Source organism: Lepidochelys olivacea (assembly GCF_965140295.1).
Source record: "Lepidochelys olivacea isolate rLepOli2 genome assembly, chromosome: 24".
Classification (NCBI taxonomy): domain Eukaryota; kingdom Metazoa; phylum Chordata; order Testudines; family Cheloniidae; genus Lepidochelys; species Lepidochelys olivacea.
Window position 1 is genome coordinate 17106656 of NC_140434.1, and position 21263 is coordinate 17127918.

At 49.3% G+C, this 21263-nt stretch overlaps 2 protein-coding genes across 2 annotated transcripts; both read right to left on the bottom strand.

The window, feature by feature from the left end:
* Positions 1-2634: 2634 nt before the first annotated feature.
* Positions 2635-3498, bottom strand: LOC311512075 (chemerin-like receptor 1; the record flags this gene model as incomplete). The annotated part of the gene is made up of 1 exon (XM_084613107.1): positions 2635-3498. The coding sequence occupies one exon, from the start codon at positions 3496-3498 to the stop codon at positions 2635-2637; it is 864 nt and encodes a 287-aa protein (XP_084469233.1).
* Positions 3499-20063: 16565 nt separating this feature from the next.
* Positions 20064-20921, bottom strand: LOC311512089 (chemerin-like receptor 1; the record flags this gene model as incomplete). The annotated part of the gene is made up of 1 exon (XM_084613115.1): positions 20064-20921. One exon carries the CDS (start codon positions 20919-20921, stop codon positions 20064-20066), a length of 858 nt encoding a protein of 285 aa, XP_084469241.1.
* Positions 20922-21263: the final 342 nt, after the last annotated feature.

A 21263-nucleotide genomic window follows, 5' to 3' on the forward strand; every position in this document is an offset into this window, starting at 1 on the left:
AGTCAGTGGAAACTATAATTTCATACAGGCCATGACTTGATTAAGCTGCTCTATATACCAGTGGTTTTCAAACTGTGGGTCGCGACCCATTTCTGAGTCACGGAATGGAAGGCGCTGGGTCGCGGCGGCTCTGGTCAGCACGTTAAAAGTCCCATCGGCGGTGCTGCCCGGCTAAGGCAGGCTAGTCCCTACCTGTTCTGACACCACGCTGAGCTCAGGAAGCGGCCAGCAGCAGGTCCGGCTCCTAGGTGGGGGAACCACGGGGCTCCACGCGCTGCCCCTACCCTGAGCACGGGCTCCGCACTCCCATTGGCCGGGAAAGGACCAATGGGAGCTGGAGGGGGGTGGTGCTTGCAAGCGAGAGATGCGCAGAGCAGCTTGCGCAGCTCCGCCGAGGAGCTGGACCTGCTGCTGGATGCTTCGGGGGGCGCAGCGTGGTCCACAGTGCCAGGAGAGGCAGGAAGCCTGCCTTAGCACCCGTGCTGCGCCGCTGACCAGGAGCCGCCCGAGGTAAGCTCGTTCCCCAACCCCAGTTCCCTGTTCCAGCCCTGAGGCCCCCCCCCAAACCCAGAGCCCCATCCTGCACCCCAAGCCCCTCATCCCTGGCCCCACCCCAGAGTCTGCACCCCAGAGCAGAACCCTGACCCTCTCTCGCACCCCAACCCCCTGCCCCAGACCAGAGCCCCCTCCCACACTCTGAACCCCTCATTCCCAGCCCCACCCTGCAGCCCTCACCCCCGCACCCCAACCCCCTGCCCCAGACCAGAGCCCCCTCCCACACTCTGAACCCCTCATTCCCAGCCCCACCCTGCAGCCCTCACCCCTGCACCCCAACCCTCTGTCCCAGCCCTGAGCCCCTCCCAAACTCCTCATTCCCAGCCCCGTCCTGCAGCCCGCACCCACCCACACCCCAACTATCTGCCCCAGCCCTAAACCCCTCCCACACCCCAAACCCCTCATTCCCAGCTCCACTGGGTCACGGGCATCAACAATTTTCTTCAACTAGGTCTGCAGAAAACAAATTTGAAAAGCACTGCTATCTAGTATACACTGAAATGAAAGTACAACATTTATATTCCAACCGATTTATTTGATAATTACATGGCAAAACGAGGAAGTAGATTATCTGTCAGTAGGAGTGTACTGTGACACTTGTATTTTTATGTCTGCTTTTGTAAACAAATAATTTTTAAGTGAGGAGAAACTTGGGGGTACACAAGACAAAGGAGAACCCTGAAAGGGGTACAGTAGTCTGGAAAGGTTGAGAGCCACTGGTCTATAGGGTCTTTTCCCACGGAGATGTGGCCACCTCTGGGGTGGAGCGTGGGGGCTGTTGAAAAAGGTGACAGGGAGGAATGGGAGAGGGGCTGCTGTGGGGAGTAGGGTGGGGTCAGGATTTCTGGAACAATTTGTACAGTGAGGGGGCTGAGAGCCGCTGAACCAAACTGTAAACCCTGTATATGATGGGAACCAGTTCAAGCCAGGGGGTGCAGCACCTATGGGGGGGACAGGGAAAGACCTGGGGAGGCTGTTTTGGGGACTGGGGTGGGCAGCAGGGACGGATCTTGGGGGCTGCTTTGTGTGGTGGGGGCAGGGAGGAATCTGGGGTTCGGGGCAGAGACAGATCTAAAGAGGCCATTGTGGATTTCACCCTAGCATTGAAGCTGGAAGGTTTAATCTCACTTTCTTACCTATGTCCTGGGGGAATCAGATACGGCATCTCAGAATTGATTCCCCCAACACACACACACCATGTGCAGCTCCGCCTCCCCTCCCTCCCCCATGAACTCTGTCTGGGGGCAGGAAGTTGTCCTCTTGGGCGGGGGGGAAGCACTGAGGGGGTGGCTCAGTGGGGGAGGGAGATGCTCAGAAAGAGGAGTCTGCCAAGCCTCCAAATCTCCAAAAATCTATATATTTTGTTAAAATGACAGATTCATACATTCCAAGGCTGGAAGGGACCAGTGTGAACATCTCATCTAGGGCGACCAGACAGCAAACGTGAAAAATCGGGACGGGGCGGGGGGCAATAGGAGCCTATATAAGAAAAAGACCCAAAAATCGGGACTGTCCCTATAAAATCGGGACATCTGGTCACCCTAATCTCATCTGACCTCCCAGTTCACACGGGCCAGAGAACTGCCCCCAAACAATTCCTAGAGCAGAGTTTTAAAAAAAAACATCCCTACTTGATTTAAAATTGCCTGTGATGGAGGATCCACCACGACCCTTTGGAAATTGCTCCAATGGTCAGTTACTCTGACCATTAAAAATTTACCGCTCATTTCCAGTCTGAATTTGCCTAGGTTCAACTTCTGTTCACTGGGTCATGTTAGACCTTCCTCTGCTAGATTGAAGAGCCCATTATTAAATATTTGTTCCCCACGTAGGTACTTATAGACTATGATCAGGTCACCCCTTCACCGTCTCTTTGTTAAGCTAAATAGATTGAGATGCTTGTGTCTCTCATTCCAAGGCAGGTTTTCGAATCCTGTAATAATTCTCGTGGCTCTTCTCTGCAAAAGGCCAAATAATAATTGCGAAAAAAGACAACTTTGGGGTCAAGAGGAACCTACGGGTCCCAGTGAAATGAATTCTTTCTTCATGGAAATATCGAAAATTCCATTCATTTCCCTATTAGGCCAGTTCCGGCCCCGAGTTGTCAGTGGTTTGGGGGTTGCGTGCACATTGCCGGTACCTCAGAAACTCTTCCTCCATGGTGAGGTAGAAGATGGGATTGAGGCAGCTGTTGAAATACTCCAGGACACCAGCAAAAGTGCTTTCTATGACCAGGAAATACAAAGGGTATTTAGTTGAGATCTGCAGGAAGGAGAAGACGTGATATGGCAGCCAGCAGAAGAAAAAGGTTGGGATCAAGCCAAGAAGGATTTTGAGTGGCTTGGTGGATTGGATCAGCTTGTTCCTTCTTGGCTTGGCAGCTAGAATGATGTAGAACATTGGGATCAAGATCAAGGCTAATGGGATCAGAAACCCGACCAGGAACTGGATCACAACGGCAGCCTTCACCCTCTCTTCCTCCAGTCGGAAATTCATGCTGGTGCTGGCAGGTGAGAGGAGGGATTCCCAGAGATCACCGTACCGCAAGCTGAACCCAAGAGACAGGGCCCATATGCCCAAAACCATCATGACAGCTAGCGGGGGTGTGCGGTGGTTCCAGGCCCATGCAGGGCGTGCTACGAGGATGCAGCGATCAGCACTGAGAGTCGTGAGGAGGAAGGCGCTGGAGAACATGTATAGGGAGGTGACGGTGCTGCTCAGGCTGTTGGCCCAGTCTAAGTCCAGGATGAAGATGGAGGTGAATTTGAGAAGTAGGAAGATGATAAAGATGAAATCAGCCATGGCCCGGTTCCAGAACCACACGGCACTGGCCGTCCTCTCCACACGGCAGCCAGCGATGAAAAGGACGTAGCCGTTCAACAGCACCCCGGCGAGGAAGGCCACACCACACAGCACCAGGAAGAGAACTGGGAGGAACACCATTCTCAGAGGAGTTGCGGTCACAATATCCCCTCCTCGTCCTCAGGGCTCAGCAAGGGCAGCACAGACGTTGTACTGAGTAAAGGAAGGAAGAGCAATGAAACAGGCTCCAGGAGAGGACATGGACAGAGAGAGAGCTGTGGAGTTTATAATCTCCTCAGAGTTTACAAGTTCCCCAGATTCTGAGCCAGACTCAGTTAGGATCAAATCCTTGTAGGCCAATGGTACCAATGATTCGAAGACCTTAGAAGCATAGAGCCAGAGGGCTAGATGGGGACCGCAAAAGTCATTTTGTCTAACCCCCTGCCAACATGCAGGATTTGTGTCTAGTCTCTGCCTGAACTTTTTTTGTTTTCACATAATATCATTTTTTCGACTCAACCAAATATTAAAAATAACCCCCACGTATGCTTATTACTGAAAAGTTGGATTTGTAGGTAAGGGAAGCTTCGCAATGAGGGGGGTGGTCCAAGATGCAAAGACAGATATAGGAGAGACACCCCTCCGCAGCCTCACCAAAATTCCCAAATAATTTTCTTGCTGTTAGTTTCCCATAGGAGCTGGTTATTCCCATCTTGGTTAAACAAAAAAGTTAATGAATGATCTTTTCCCCTCCACTTTTTTTGAAATAATGGAATTTTTGAAAATGAGTCTTCTCCAGCCCCCCTTCATACTGAAGTGGAGTTTTTGTGTGGTTTGGGCCATTTGCGGGGGCCGGAGTGAGTTAGTGGAGCAGGCAAAATCCCCACCGAAAGAACCCCCCTGTGAAAACCTCCGGTGATGGAGAGCAACTCCCCAGGAGGAGAAAAGTAGGATTGAAACAACAACGAAAATGAAAAAGGCGACAAAACACCAGAGGAAGAAGAGACCAGTTACAAGATTCAAAAAAATTTTTTTTAAAGGAAGGATACTGCAAGAGTCAATTTTAGTGGATAGACAGGGAATTCGGACTCCTGGGTTCCATCCCAGACTCTGCCACTGAACTGCTTGGGGAGCCTGGACAAGCACGTCATGGCTCTGTGCCTCAGTTTCCCCTCCAAACATTTGTCTGTTTAGAGAGTGATCTTGCTGTGGCCAGGCCCGTTTCTCCCTGTGGGTCTGTGCAGAACCTGGCACGATGGGGTGCCCGAGCTTGGTCATGGTCTGTGCAGCACCCAGTGTGACTGGGGCCCCTGACCTCTGACAAGAGGACCCACAAATAATTTCAACCGGTTCTAACCGGAGTGGATGATGGGAGAGGATGGGGGAGCTGGAAGGGGGCAGATCCAGGATGAAGCAGTGTGGGGAGCGGGACAGAATGAGATCCAGTGGGGCAGCTGGAGGGTTTACCTCATTTCCTTACCTGTGACTTGGGGGGATGCAGCGTCTCAGAGTCGACCCCCTTCCTAGGTCCCCGATGTGATGCCTGCAGCTCTCCCAGACTGGCTCAGCTCAGAGCAGGAAGCCGCTCATGTGGAGGCGTAACTGGCGGTGGGGAGGGGTGGGGGGACATAATGGGTGGAGATCACATGATGTGCCTGTGTCCGAATATGTCTGCAAAGCCAGGAAGGCCTCCGGCACCCATAGCTACGTGCAGATGTTATGCTAACCACAAGCTCCTGCCCAGGCCCTAGCCAGGTGTCTGCATTCAGCTGTTCACATCCGTGGGCAGGGCCCCCAGCGGGGAACAGGGGGTGAGACAGCCACGTCCAGCTGACTCCCCTAGGTGAGGTCCCTGGAGCAGAGACGCCAGCTGGGACTTTGCCCTCCAGCCCCTCCTGGCTAGAGAAAGAAAACAGAGCCCAGCTGGGAGTCAAATGCTTGAGATTCTCAGCCCTGTCTTTGCTGCAGGGAACCCACCCCTCAGCCTGGGCCACGTTACAGACCAGGCAACACTAAGGAAACCCTCACTCTGTGTTAGAGACCACACAAACCACAGCCCGGCCTCCAACCTGCCTTCCTCTCTCGTCATTTGCCTGGAGGCCTCAGGCGTGGGGACACTTTTCAGCTCAACGTGACCTCCCAGAGCCAACAGGGCTCCAGCCACCCTGGGATGCACCAACAAGGGAGTCTCAATTAGCAGCAGGGAGGTGATTTTCCCCCTGGATCTGGCCCTGGTGCAACCACAGCTGGGATGCTGTGTCCGGAGCTGGTGCCCACCCTTCAAGAAGGATGCTGAGCAGCTGGAGAGGGGTCAGAGAAGAGCCACGAGAAGGATTAATGGACTGGCCCCCCAGCTTGGCAGAGAGAGACTCCAGGAGCTCAGTCAGTTCAGTTGCTCAAAGGACACATCTGCACGGGGAAGGCTGCACAGTGAAGACACTGTCTGTGCTGACGGGAGAGCTTCTCCCATCGGCGTCCTTAATCCACCCTCCCACCTTCCCGAGAGGGGGTCGCTGTGTTGACGGGAGAAGCACTGTCTACACCGGACGTTAGGTCGGTATAACAGCATCACCCAGGGGGGGTGGGTTTTCCAGACATGCGAGCGATGTAGTTATACCAACATCAGTTACTAGTGTAGACCAAGCGAAAGGGAAGGTGACGGGGTGACTTGATTGCCAGTTTCTGACCCGCACCTGAATTGCACGTATGCTGCCATCTACTGGCCAGGTGCTTTTACTGCCATCGTCAGCCCTGAGCCTTTGGATACCAGACTACAGCAGTGGTTCTCAACCAGGGGTATGTTTGCCACTGGGGGTATGCAGAGGTCTTCCAGGGGGTACATCAACTCATCTAAATATTTGCCTAGTTTTACAACAGGCTACATAAGAAGCACTAGCCAAGTCAGTAGAAACTAAAATTTCATACGACTTGTTTTTTACTGCTCTATCTACTGTCCACTGAAATGTAAGTAGAATATTTATATTCCAATTGATTTATTTTATAATTATATGGTAAAATGAGAAAATAAACTATTTATCAATACTAGCGTCCTGTGACACTTGTATTTTCATGTCGGATTTTGTAAACAAGTATTTTTTAAGTGAGGAGAAGCTTGGGGGCACACAAGACAAATAAGAATCCTGGAAGGGGTACAGCCATCTGGAAAGGTTGAGAGACACTGGTCTATAGTGTCTTTTCCCACTGAGATGGGGCCACCTCTGGGGTGGGGCATGGGGGCTGTTTATACAAGTGACAGGGAGGAATTTGGGATGGGGGGCTTCTGTGGGGAGTGGGGGGGTTCCTGGAACAGTGTGTATCGTCGGGGTGCTGAGAGGTCACTGAATCAAACTTTAAACCCTATGTATGATGGGAACCACTTCAATTCAGGGTGTGTGGCACAGATGGGGGGGTAGTGATGGATCTGGGGGGGCTGCTGTGGGGGTGGGGTGGGGGCAGGGAGTTACCTGGGGTAGAGCTTGGGGGGGCAGAGACAGATCTGGAGGGACCATTGTGGATTTCACCATAGCATTGAAGGTTTAATCTCACATTCTTACCAATGTCCTGGGTGAATCAGACACAGTGTGTAACAGAATATCAGGGTTAGAAGGGACCTCAGGAGGTCATCTAGTCCAACCCGCTGCTCAAAGCAGGACCAACACCAACTAAATCATCCCAGTCAGGGCTCTGTCAGAATTGATTCCCCCAACACACACACACCACCTGCAGCTTCCTCTCCCCCTGCCCACAGACTCTGGAGGGAAGGAAGGAAGGGGTAGGAAGGGGGTAGGAAGCTGTCCTCTGGGGGGGAAGCACAGAGTGGGGTGGCTCAGTGGGGGGTGGGGGATGCTCACAAAGCAGAGTCTGCAAAGCCTCCGAGGTGGCCAGCTTTGCGCAAGCCTCAAACAGCTCGGCTCAGCTCTGGGGCCGCTTGTGACAAAGAGTCTGAGATCCCGTCTGCAGAGCCGGTCGCCCACATCTGGGGCAGCCCCAGCCCCAGAGCAGGAGCTGAGCTGCGACTGCATCGTTGCAAAAATTCAGCCCGTTCACACCTGAAAACACACCAGACTCAGCTTGGGCCCCTGAAGTGCCGCTGGGTTGGGAGTGATTCGTGGGTGGGCCCTGCCGCCCTTCACCCCCAGTCACCCCACGAACGTCCTTGAGAGACCCTGCCAGGTGGCGAGTGGATCGTGAATCTCTCACTTCGTTGGCTGTGAGCCACACGACATAGAGTCTGCTCGTGACTGGCTGGGGGATTGGTTGGACGCTGGAGAACGGCCAGCGACAGAGCAAAGGGTGAAAGCTGCATGAATTTTGGCCAGGAATATCAGGATTCATTGGTTTAGAAAGCCCCTGTGATGGGGTTCCCAGAGTGCAAGCTGGACTGTGGGACTTCTGAGCCCTCTGTCCCACCAACCTGGGGTATCCCTCTCACACTGTGACACTGTGTCAAGCTGCAAACTTCTGGCAGGCCCTGTACTTACACAGCCATCCCCAGGCAGGGATACACCCAGCTGAGTTCCATGAATGACCTCCCAGCCACTCATGAAGCACCAATAAGGAGGCTCCAGTCAATTCCCCTGAGCTCACTGGCCTTGCAGCCCAGAAAAGTACCATCCTGCATTGGTCAGAAGCCTGGGAAGTGGAAGTTCATTACCCAGTCAGTGCCTTCCCGGTGTGGAGAGCACAAACACCAGCCTTTGTAAACTGAGCTGAGATTTCCCAAGCGCTTCAACCAAACACACAGCTTTAGGTAGAATATAAAACAGGTTTATTAACTACAGACTGATTTTAAGTGATTATAAGCAGGGAGTATGGAGATCGCAGTTGATTGCACAAGAAATAAAAGGAAATTCACAGTCTGAGTTCTACAAACTAAATAGGATTTGAATCGGTGTCTCACCCTGGCTGATGGTACAAGCTGTTGACAGTTCTTCAGTACACAGGCTGGGATTGTCTTCCAGCCCGATACCAAACTTTCCCAGTTCCAAGTCTTTGTCCTCCATACGTGCTTCCAGGTGTTGAGTTATGGGGGGAGTGAGGCCAAGTGGTGATGTTACTTCCCCTCTTTTATAGTTTCTTCCAGCTTGCTGGAAATATATTTTGCTATGACTTGGGTCAAATAGTCTCTATTATCTAAGTGTTCTCTCTGAGAAATCTCTATTTTATACAGTTTCTGAGACAGTGGATTCTTGGATGGGTGCTGATGAGCCATTAACGCTGTCTGGGTCCTCCATGGTGATATCTGAAAGGCTGGTTGTGGGTGTTCCCAACATCACAACTCATTTCAGGAACAGACACATAGTGAAACTTCACAACTCCCCATACAATGACAGCACATACAATTCAACAGGACATTAATAATCAACAGATCAAGACATTTTTAATAATACCTCACAAGGCAGTGTACCTCACTTTGTTCATATTTATATGACCGTGGTGAATATGGGGGTTCCAGGGTGCTGTTTTGAGGTACAGCGTGCCACAGCCACCCACATTTTATTTACAGTCCCCAATATTTTTAACACCTCCTCACTCCATTGGCTTCCAAAACAGAGCTGGATATTTCTGGTTTTCCAAAACATTTGGTGGAGTTTTGCAGGGTCACCAACTCTTACAATTTGGTTGCAGAATTCACCATGCTTCTTGTTTTCCTCCAAACCCCGGATCCTGGAATCAGAGTAGGTGGAAATTTCAGCTTTATTTTCTATTTTTTTTTAGGTAAGTTTCCAGCTTTTGTTGTTGCAGAGAAAAGCTTGAACTGGTGCAAAAAATTTCATAAAGCAAAGTAAAAGAAGCGTCGACAGACAAAAAGACATGCATTAAAAAGTGGAAGTTAAATCCTATTGAGGAAAATAGAAAGAAGCATAAACTCCGGCAAGTGAAAATATAATTAGAAAGGCCAAAAAAGAATTTGAAGAACAGCTAGCCAAAGACTCAAAAAGGAAGGCAAAATGTTTAAGTACATCAGAAGCAGGAAGCCTGCTAAACAACCAGTGGGGCCACTGGATGATCGAGGTGCTAAAGGAGCACTCAAGGACGATAAGGCCATTGCGGAGAAACTAAATGAATTCTTTGCATCGGTCTTCACTGCTGAGGATGTGACAGAGATTTCCAAACCTGAGACATTCTTTTTAAGTGAAATTGTATGATACAAAACTACTCAATATAGTAAAGTCCAAAGCAGACTGCGAGGAGCTACAAACGGGTCTCACAGCAAAGTACCTACGGGCCTAAACATTTTTAAAAATAGGATTTAGACACTTTTGACAATGTTACCCTTTTTTTCAATGACCCGTTGATCTTCAACATACACAGGAGAGAAAGCTCGACTGAGAACAAAGATGACATGATGAGAAGAATAATAACACAAAGACGCAGAAAAGGACAGACCATAAAGAACCAACCACTCCAAAATGATCTAAAAATGAACAAAACCAAAAATCTGTATATTTCATTAAAATTATAGATTCAGAGTTTCCAAGGCTGGAAGAGACCACTGTGATCATCTCTTCAGACCTCCCCGATCACACGGGCCAGAGAACTGCCCCAAAATAATTCCTAGAGAAGAGTTTTAGAAAAACATCCCAGCTTGATTAAAAATGGCCAGTGATGGAGGATCCACAAGGACCCTTGGGAAATTGCTCCAATGGTCAGTTACTTTGATTGTTACAAATTTACACCTCCTTTCCAGTCTGAATTTGTCTAGGTTCAACTTCTATTCACTGGATCATGTTAGACCTTCCTCTGCTAGACTGAAGAGCCCGTGATTAAATATTTGTTCCCCACGTAGGTACTTACAGACTGTGATCAAGTCACCCCTTCAGCTTCTCTTTGTTAAAGAAAATAGATTGGGCTCCTTTTGACGCTCACTCCAAGGCAGGTTTTCTAATCCAGAAATCTTTCTCATGGCTCTTCTTTAAGTAACAGCAAAAAATTCAATTGCTAAAAAAGACAATTTTAGGATCAAGAGGAAGTTATGGGTCCAGCGAACAAAATTCTTTCTTCATGAAAATATCAACAATTCCATCTGTTCCTCTATTCATCTGGCTCCGAGTTGTCAGTGGTTTGGTGGTTGCGTGTACATTGCCAGTACCTCAGAAACTTTTTATCCATGGTGAGGTAGAAGATGGGGTTGAGGCAGATGCTGAAATATGTGAGGACACAAGCAAAAGTGCTTCCTGTGTTCCAAACAGTCCAAGGGTACATAGCTGAGATCTCCAGGAAGGAGAAAACAATATATGGCAGCCAGCAGAAGAAAAAGGTCGGGATTAAGCCAAGAAGGATCAAGAAGGACTGGATCAGCCTGTTCCTTCTCAACTTGGCAGCTAGAACGATGTAGAATGTTGGGATCCAGATCAAGGCTAATGGGATCAGAAACCCGACCAGGAATTGGATCACAACGACGGCCTTCACCCTCCCTTCATCCAGTCAGACATTCATGCTGGTGCTGCCAGGTGAGTGCAGAGATTCCCAGAGATCACCGTACCGCAAGCTGAAACCAACAGACAGGGCCTACATGCCCATAACCTTCTTGAAAGCCAGGAGGGGCATGCAGTGGTTCCCGGCCCACTCAGGGCATGCCACGAGGATGCAGCGATCGACACTGAGGGCGGTGAAGAGGAAAGCGCTGGCAAACATGTGGAAGGAGGTGACAGTGCTGCTCAGCCCCTTGGCCGAGTCTAAGTCCAGGATGAAGATGGAGGTGACTCTGAGGGGCAGGAAGATGATGAAGATGAAATCTGCCACGGCCCGGCTCCAGAACCATATGGAGCTGGCCGTCCTCTCCACACGGCAGTTGGTGACAAAGAGGACGTAGCCGTTCAATGGCAGTTCAGCGAGAAAGGCCATGCCACACAGCACCACAAAGAGAATTGGGAACACCATTCCTGGAAGACTTGCAGTCACAATATCCCCTCCTTTGCATCAGGGCTAGGCGGGGCTGTGCAGAGGTTGTACTGAGCAAAGGAAGGAAGAGAAATGAAAGGGCTCCAGGAGGGGACAAGGACAGAGTTTGGTTTCTACAAAACTAAACGTTTAAAAAACACACCCCTTTGCTTCTTGATGAAAAGTTGGATTTCTAGGCAAGGGGAGGTGGACAATGGGGATATCCAGGATGCAGAGGCAGAGATATCAGAGACCACACCAAAGCTTCACTAAAATTCCCAAATAATCTTCTTTCTGTTAGCTTCCCGAAGGAGCTGATTATTCCTGTCTTGGTTAAAAAAAAAAAGATTGTTTCCCCCCTTTTTTTAAAATAATGGAATTTTTGGAAGTGAATCTTCTCCCACCTGCCTTCATTTTGAAGTGGAGTTTTTGTCTGGTTTGGGCCATTTTGGGAGGTGAGTCAGTGGAGCAGGCAAAACCCCATCGAAAGATTACCCTCTGTGAAAACCTCTGGTGATGGAGAGCAACTTCCCAGGACAAGAAAAGTAAGATTGAAATGACAACAACAAAAAAGCCGTCAAAACACCAGAGGAAGAAGAGACCAGTAACAAACCAAAAGACCTTTTTTTAAAGGAAGGATATTGCAAGAGTTTGTTTTAGTGGACAGATATGGAGTCAGGACTCCTGGGCTGCATCATAGACTCTGCCACTGAACTGTTTGAGGAGCTTGGATAACTCACGTCATGGCCCCATGACTCTGTTTCCCCTCCAAACATTTCTCTGTTTAAATGTGAGGTTGCTGTGACCAGGCCTGTTTCTCCCTGTGGATCTGTGCAGTGCCTGGCATGATGGGACCCCCGAGCTTGGTCAGGGTGTGAGCAACATCCAGCATGATGGAGGCACCTGGCCTCTGACAAGAGGACCCACAAATAATTTCAACTGGCTCTATCTGGAGTGGATGAGGGGAGGGGATGGGGGGAGACCCAGGGGGCAGTGATGGGGGGAGAAAAATGAGATCCAGTGGGGCAGCTGGGGGGTTTACCTCATTTCCTTACCCGTGTCTTGCGGGGATGCAGCATTTCAGAGTCGACGCCCCTTCCCAGGTCCCCGATGCGACAGCTGCAGCTTGCCCAGAGCAGAAAGCCGTTCATGTGGGGGTATATCTGGCGGGGGGATGGGGGGAACAATGTGGGGAGATCACAGGATGTGGCCGGGTCCGAGCATGTCTGCAAGGCCTCAAAGGTCTTCATCAACCACAGCTACATGCAGACATCACACGAACCACAAGCTCCCCCGACCCTGCTGGGCCCTAGCAAGGTGTCTATATTTGGCTGTCCACATCCGGCGGCAGGCGGGCAGGGCCCGTATCGGAGAGCAGGGGTGAGATAGCCACGTCCAGCTGACTCCCCCGGGCGAGCTTCCAGGAGCAGAGACACCAGCTGGGACTCTGCCCTCCAGCCTCTCCTGGCTGGGGAAAGCGAACAGAGCCCCCCGGGAGATGGATGCATGAGATTCTCAGCCCGGCCTTTGCTGCTGGAAACCCACCCCTCGGCCCGGTCATGTTATAGGCCAGGCAACACTAAGGAAACCCTCGCTCTGTGCTAGAGACCACACAAACCACAGCCCGGCCTGCAACCTGCCTTCGTCTCTCGTCATTTGCCTGGAGGCCTTAGGTGTGGGGTCACTTTTCAGCTCAGTGTGACCTCCCAGGGCCAACAGGGCTCAGGCCGTCCTAGGATGCATCAACAGGGGAATCTCGATTATGAGCAGGGAGGTGATTTTGCCTCTGGATCTGGCCCTGGTGCAACCACAGCTGGGATCCTTTGCCTGGTTCTGGTGCCCACTCTTCAACAAAGGTGTTGAGTAACTGGAGAGGGGTCAGAGGTGACCCACGAGAAGGATTAAAGGACTGGACCCCAGCCTTGGTGGAGAGAGATTCCAGGAGCCTAGGTGCCAACTCTTCCCGGAGCCGGTGGGTGCTCGCCCCCGTTCCCGCCCCCGACTCCACCCCTGCCCCACCCCCATTCCAACCGCTTCCCAATGTCCCCACCCCAACTCCGCCCCCTCCCTGCCCCATTGGACTCCTCCCCAAATCCCTGCCCCAGCCCCACCTCTTCCCAGAGTGCCCTGCGTTCCCCCTCCTCCCCCCTCCCTCCCAGAGCTTGCCACCACGAAATAGCTTGTTTGCGACGACAAGCACTAGGAGCTGGGGGAGAGGCGGGGACGCAGGTGGAGGATGGGGTGGGGAGCTGCTGGTGGGTGCAAAGCACCCTTCAATTTTTCCCCGTGGGTGTTCCCGTCCCGGAGCCTCCACAGAGTCGGGGCCTATGTCCACGAGCTCAGTCAGTTCAGTTGACCAGAGGGTACGTCTACACGGGGAAGGCTGCACCGATGCAGCTGCGGCGCTGTAGCGGCTCGGTGAAGACGCTGTCTGTGCTGACGGGAGAGCTTCTCCCCTCGGCGTCGTTAATCCACCCCCCCGAGAGGCGGGAGCGGTGCTGACGGGAGAAACGCTGTCTACACCGGGCGTTCGGTCGGTGTAACAGCGTCACCCGGGGGTGGGGGTTGGAGGGTTCCACACCCCTGAGCGTCGTAGTTATACCAACATCCGTTACTAGCGTAGACCCAGCGAAAGGGAAGGGGACGGGGTGACTCGATTGCCAGTTTCTGACCCGCACCTGACTTGCATGTGTGCTGCCATCTACTGGCCAGGTGCTTTTACTGCCATCGTCAGCCCTGAGCCTTTGGATACCAGTCTGTAGCAGTGGGTCCCAACCAGGGGTACGTGTACCACCGGGAGTACACAGAGATCTTCCGTGGGGAACATCAGCTCATCTAGATATTTGCCCAGCTTTACAACAAGGTACAGAAAAAGCGTTAGCGTAGTCAGCAGAAACTAAAATTTCATACAATGGCTTCTTTCTACTGCTCTACATACTGTCCACTAAAATGTAAGTACGATCTTTTTATCCCAATTTATTTATTTTATACTTATAAAATGAGAAAGTAAACTATTTATCAGTACCAGTGCGCCGTGACACTGGTATATTTGTGTCTGATTTTGTAAACAAGTCATTTTTAAGTGAGGAGAAACTTGGGGGGACACAAGACAAATGAGAATCCTGAAAGGGGTACGGTAGTCTGGAAAGGTTGAAAGCCTTAATCTATAGGGTCTTTTCCCACTGAGATGTGGCCACCACTGGGGTGGGGCATAGGGGCTGTTTATACAAGTGACAGGGAGGAATTCAGGGGGGGGGTTGCTGTGGGGAGTGGGGTGGGGTCAGGGTTGCTAGAACAACTTGTATAGTGGGGGTGCTGAGAGCCACTGAATCAAACTGTAAAGCCGGTGTACGATGGGAACCACTTTAAGCAAGACGATGCGACACCTATGGGGAGGGGAAGGGAGAGATGTGCGCAGGCTGCTTTGGGGACCAGGGTGTGGAAGCCAGAAAGGATCTGGGGAGGCTGCTATGGGGAGCGGGTTGGAATCTGGGGGGCTGCTGTGGGGGTGGATTGGGTGCAGGAAGGAACCTGGTGCAGGGGATGGGGGGGCAGAGACTGATCTGTGGGGGAGGGAGGGCATTGTGGATTTCACATTAGCATTGAAGCTGGAAGGTTTAATCTCACTTTCTTACACACCACCTGCAGCTACCACCCCCCCCATCCCCGTGGACTCTGTCTGAGGGCAGGAAGCTGTATTCTCAGAGTAGGTGGGAGAGCACGCATGGTGGGCAGTTCAGTCAGGATGGGAGATGCTCACAAAGCGGAGTCTGCAAAACCTCCAAGGCAACCAGCTCCTCACAAGCCTCAAACAGCTCAGCTCAGCTCTCAGGCCTCTTGTGACAAAGAATCTGTGATCCCATCTGAAGAGACGGTTGCCCACATCCGGGGTACCCACAGCCTGAGCAGGAGCTGAGCGGCAGCCACATCGTTGCAAAAATTCAGGCCATTCACACTTGGAGAACCAGCAGACCAAGCTTGGGCCCCTGAAGTGCCACTGGGTCAGGAGTGATTAGTGAGTGGGTCCTGCCACCCTTCTCCCCCGGTCAGCCCTTGAAAGTCCTAGAGAGACCTTGACAGGTGGCGAGTGGATCATGAATCTCTCTCTTCGTTGGCTGTGAGCCACAAGACATAGTGTCAGCTGTACAATTGGCTGCTGGATTGGCTGGACGCTGGAGAACAGCCAGCAATGTAGTGAAGGGTGAAAGATGCATGAATTTTGGCAGGGAATATCAGGATTCATTGAGACATTGGTTTTAAAAGCCACTGTGACGGGATTCCTGGCATGCAAGCTGGACTGTGGGACCACTGAACCCTCTGTCCCACCAACCTGGAATGTTCCTCTCACATTGTGATGCTGTGTCAAGCTACAAACCTCTGGCAGGTCCTGCACTTACATACCATCCTCATGCAGGGGCACACCCGGCTGAGTTACATGAATGCTTCTCCCAGCCACACATGAACCATCAATACAGAGGCTCCAGTCAATTACCCCAGGCTCCCTGGCCTTGCAGCTCAGAAATGTACCATCCTGCATTGTTCAGAAGCCTGGCCAGTGTAAGTTCATTACCCAGTCCACCCCTCCCTCAATGTGGAGAGGACACGCACCAGCCTTTGTCAACTGCGCTGAGATGTCCCAAGCACTTCAACCAAACACACAGTTTTAGGTAGAATAATAAACAGGTTTATTAACTACAGACAGATGGATTTTACGTGATTATAAGCAGTGAGCATAGAGATCAAAGCTGGTTACCTAAGAATAAAAGTAAATTCACAGTCTGAGTTCTATAAACTAGACAGGATTTGAATCAAGTCGTGTCTCACCCTGGCAGATGGTACAAGCATGTGACAGATCCTCAATACACAGGCTAGGCTTGTCTTCCAGCCCGATACCAAACTTCCCCGGTCAAAGTCTATGTACTCCAGACGTGTTTCCAGGTGTTGAGTTGTGGGGGGAGTGAGGCAAAGTGGTGATGTCACTTCCCCTCTTTTGTAGTTTCTTCCAACTCCCTGGGAATATATTTTGCTATGACTTGGGTCAAACAGTCTCCATTGTCTCCATTCTCTCTCTGAGAAATCTCCATTGTATACAGTTCCTGAGATAGTGGATTCTTGGATGGGTGCTGATGAGCCATTAACGCTGTCTGGCTCCTCCATTGTTGTACCTGAAAGGCTGGTTGTGGGTGTTCCCCAACATCACAACTTATTTCACTAACACACACATAGCAACTCCCCATACAGTGACAGCACATACAATTCAACCAGATATTAATAATCAACAGATCAAGACGTTTTTAATGATACCTCACAAGGCAGACTTTGTTCATATTTATATGACAGTCATGAATATGGTGGTCCCAGGGTGCCGTTTTGAAGTACACAGTGACAGACACACACTTTATTTTAAAGTCCCCAATATTTGAAACAGCTCCTCACTCCATTGGCTTCCAAAACAGAGCTAGATAGTTCTGGTGTTCTGAAATTTTGGCAGAGTTTTGTACTGTCACCAACCCTTACAATTTGGTTGCGGCGTTCACTGTGCTTCTCATTTTCCTCCAAGCCCCAGATCCTGGAATCATATGATTAGGTGGGAATTTGAGCTTTTGTTTCTGTTTTATTTTTTATTTTTTAGCAAGTTTCTGACCTTCATTGTTGCAGAGAAAAGCTGGAAATTGCCCCCAAAAAATTAGGAGGCAAAAAAGAAGAACCTAAATGTCTTTTTGTTAAAACTCATCTCATGATGCTTTATGAGGCAGCTCATGAGGTTTGAGGCTTGGCAATGAAGACACAGGACTAGGTTTTTAAGGTTGGTTAAGGGAGTTAGATGCCAAATTTTCATTGAAGTCAATAGGAGTTAAGCACCTAACTCATATACGTGCTTTTGAAAATCTCAGCCATAGAAGCCTAAATGAATTCAATGACATCAAGTAATTGCAGACAGCTAAAAAGTGACAGTTTTTAAAAGTGATAATATACAAATGCTAGAAGTCTAAATAATAAGATGGGTGAACTAGAGTGCCTTTTATTAAAGAGGAGATTGACATCATAGGAATCACAGAAACTTGGTGGAATGAGGATAATCAGTGGGACACAGTAACACCAGGGTACAAATTACATTGGAAGGACAGACCAGATTGTGCTGGTGGGGGATTGGGAATATATGCGAAAAAACCATAGAGTCAAATGAAGTAAAAATCTTAAATTAACCAAACTGTAGCAAGCAATCTCTATGGATAGTAATTTGATGCTCTAATAATAAGAACATAGCAGGGGTGATATACTACCGACCACCTGCTCAGGATGGTGATACTGACTGTAAAATGTTCAGGGAAATTAGAGAGGCTATAAAAATAAAAAACTCAATAATAATGGGGAATTTCAACTATCTCCATATTGACAGGGTACATGTCACTTCAGGACAGGATGCAGAGATAAAGTTTCTTGACACCTTAAATGACAGCTTCCTGGAGAAGCCAGTCCTCGAACCCACAAGAGGAGAGGCAATTCTTGAGTTAGTGCTAAGCAGAGAACAGAATCTAGTCCAAAGAGAGAATATAACTGAACTGCTTGGTAATAGTGACCATAATATAATTAGATTTAACATCCCTGTGGCAGGCCAAAGACTGAAAAAGTAATAGCAAAAAATTATTTAAGTAATCAGAACCAGGAAGCCTGCTAAAAAATCAGAGGGGCCACTGGACGTTTGAGATGTTAAAGGAGCACTCAAGGACGATACGGCTATTGCGAAGAAACCAATTGAATTCTTTGCATCAGTCTTCACAGCTGAGCATGTGAGGGAGATTCCCAGAGCTGAGCCAATCATTTTAGGTAAAAGGAACTGTCCCAGGAATTGTCCCAGATTGGGGTGTCATTAGAGGAGGTTTGGGGACAAATTAATAAACTAAACAGTAATAAGTCACCAGGACCAGATGGGATTCACCAAGAGTTCTGAAGGAACTCAAATGTGAAATTGTAGAACTGCTAACTGTGGTATATAAATCAGCTTCTGTACCAAATGACTAGAGGACAGCTAATGTGACACCAGTTTTTTAAAAAGGCTCAACAGGTGGTCCTGGGAGTTACAGGCCGGTAAGCCAGACTTCCGTACCCGGCAAACTGGTTGAAACTATAGTAAAGAACAAATTAGTCAGACTCATAGATGAACGTGATTGGTTTGGGAAGAGTCTGACTCATAAACAATCTGGAAAAGGGGGTAACAGTGGGCAGGGACGAAATTTGCAGATTATATAAAACTACTCAATATAGTTAAGTCCAAAGCTGACTGCGAAGAGTTACAAAGGGACCTCACAAATCTGGGTGACTAGGCAACAAAATGGCAGATGAAATTTAATGTTAATAAATGCAAAGTAAGGCACATTGGAAACCATCATCCCAACTATACATATACAACGATGGGGTCTAAATTAGCTGTTACCACTCAAAACAGAGATCTTGGAGTGATTGTGGACAGTTCTCTGAAAACATCCACTCAATGTGCAGCGGCCGTCAAAAAAGCGAACAGAATGTTGGAAATCATTAAGAAAGGGACAGATAAGAAGATTGAAAATATCATATTACCTCTATATAAATCCATCTAAAAAAAGATATATTGGCATTGGAAAAGGTAAAGAAAAGGGCAACCGAAATGATGAGGGGTATGGAACGGATTCCATATGAGGATAGATTAATAAGACTGGGACTTTTTAACTTGGAAAAGAGACGACTAAGAGGCCTATAAAATCCTGACGGGTGTGCAGAGAGTAAATAAGGAAGTGTTATTTACTCCTTCTCATAACACAAGGACTAGGGGTCACCAAATGAAATTAATAGTCACCAGGTTTAAAACAAACAAAAGGAAGTATGTCTTCACACAACACACAGTCAACTTGTAGAACTTTTTGCCAGAGTATATTGTGAAGGCCAAGACTATAACAGGGTTAAAAAAAGAACTAAATAATTTCATGGAGGATAGGTCCATCAATGGCTACTAGCCAGGATGGGCAGTGATGGTGTCCCTAGGCTCTGTTTACCAGAAGCTAGGAATGGGCGACAGGGGATGGATCACTTGATGATTCCCTGTTCTGTTCATTCCCTCTGGGGCACCTGGCATTGGCCACTGTCAAAAAACAGGATACTGGGCTGGATGGACCTTTGCTCTTACACAATATGGCCATTCTTATTTTATGTATCATTGACTCTCAGCAAGGTTCCAAGGGCCTAAACACTAAAAAATAGAACTTAGACCCTTTTGAAAATGTTACCCTTTCTTTCATAGATCCATTGATCTTCAACAAACACAGGGAAGAAGAAGAGCTGGAGCCCCACTGGCAGCAAAAATGACATGATGAGAAAAACAAGGACATGAAGACATAGAAAAGGACGTATCGGTGGGAAGGATAGCTCAGCGGTTTGAGCATTGGCCTGCTAAACCCAGGGTCAGTTACTCTGACCATTACAGATTTACACCTCCTTTCCAGTCTGAATTTGTCTAGGTTCAACTTCTGTTCACTGGATCATGTTAGACCTTCCTCTGCTAGATTAAGGAGCCCGTTATTAAATATTTGTTCCCCATGTAGGTACTTACAGACTGTGATCAAGTCACCCCTTCACTGTCTCTTTGTTAAGCTAAATAGACTGCGCTCCTTGAGTCTCTCATTATGAGGCAGGTTTTCTAATCCAGAAATCATTCTTGTGGCTTTTCTATGAATAAGGCCAAAAAATTCACTTGCTAAAAAAGACAATTTTGGGATCAAGAGGAAGTTACGTGTCCCAGTGAACAGAATTCTTTTTCCATAGAAATATCAACAATTCCATCCATTCCCCTATTCAGCCAGCTCCGGCCCTGAGTTGTCGGTGGTTTGGGGGTTGCGTGCACGATGCCGGTACCTCAGAAACTCTTCCTCCATGGTGAGGTAGAAGATGGGGTTGAGGCAGCTGTTGAAATATGACAGGATACAAGCAAAATTGCTTTCTGTGACAAGAAAAGGCAGGGGGTACTTAGGTGAGATCAGCAGGAAGGAGAAGACGTGATACGGCAGCCAGCAGACGAAAAAGGTCGGGATCAAGCCAAGAAGGATCTTGAGTGGCTTGGTGGACTGGATCAGCCTGTTCCTTCTCGGCTTGGCAGCTAGAACGATGTAGAAGGTTGGGATTAAGATCAAGGCTAATGGGATCAGAAACCCGACTAGGAACTGGATCACAAAGGCAGCCTTCACCCTCCCTTCATCCAGTGGGACATTCATGCGTATACTGGCCGGTGAGAGCAGGGATTCCCAGAGATCACCATACCGCAAGCTGAACCCAACAGACATGGCCCACAGGCTTATAACAATCATGAAAGCCAGGAGGGGTGTGCGGTGGTTCCGGGTCCACTCAGGGCGTGCCACGAGGATGCAGCGATCGACACTGAGGGCCGTGAGGAGGAAGGCACTGGAGAACATGTGGAGTGAGATAACGGTGTTGTTCAGTATCTTGGCCAGGTCTAAGTTCAGGATGAAGATGAATCTGATTGGCAGGAAGACGATAAAGAGGAAATCGGCCATGGCCCGGTTCAGGAACCACACGGCGCTGGCCGTCCTCCCTGTACGGCAGCTGGTGACAAAGACGACGTACCCATTCAATGGCAGCCCGGTGAAGAAGGCCACGGCACTCAGCACCAGAGAGAGGATTGGGAACACCATTCTCAGGAGAGTTACCGTCACAATATCCCCTCCTTCTCCTCAGGGCTTGGCGGGGGCAGCGCAGACGTTGTACTGAGCAAAGGAAGGAAGAGCAATGAAATGGGCTCCAGGAGAGGACAAGGACAGAGCAAGACACCTGCAGAGCTTATATACTCCCCCAGTCCTGAGCTGAACTCAGACAGGATCAAATATTTTTAGGCCAATCATGGTACCAATGATTCAAACACCTTAGAAGCATAGAGCCAGAGTGCTAGAAGGGGACCCCAAGGGTCATCTAGTCTATTCCCCTGCCAAGATGCAGGACTTATGTCTATTCTCTGCCCAAACATTTTGTTTTAACAT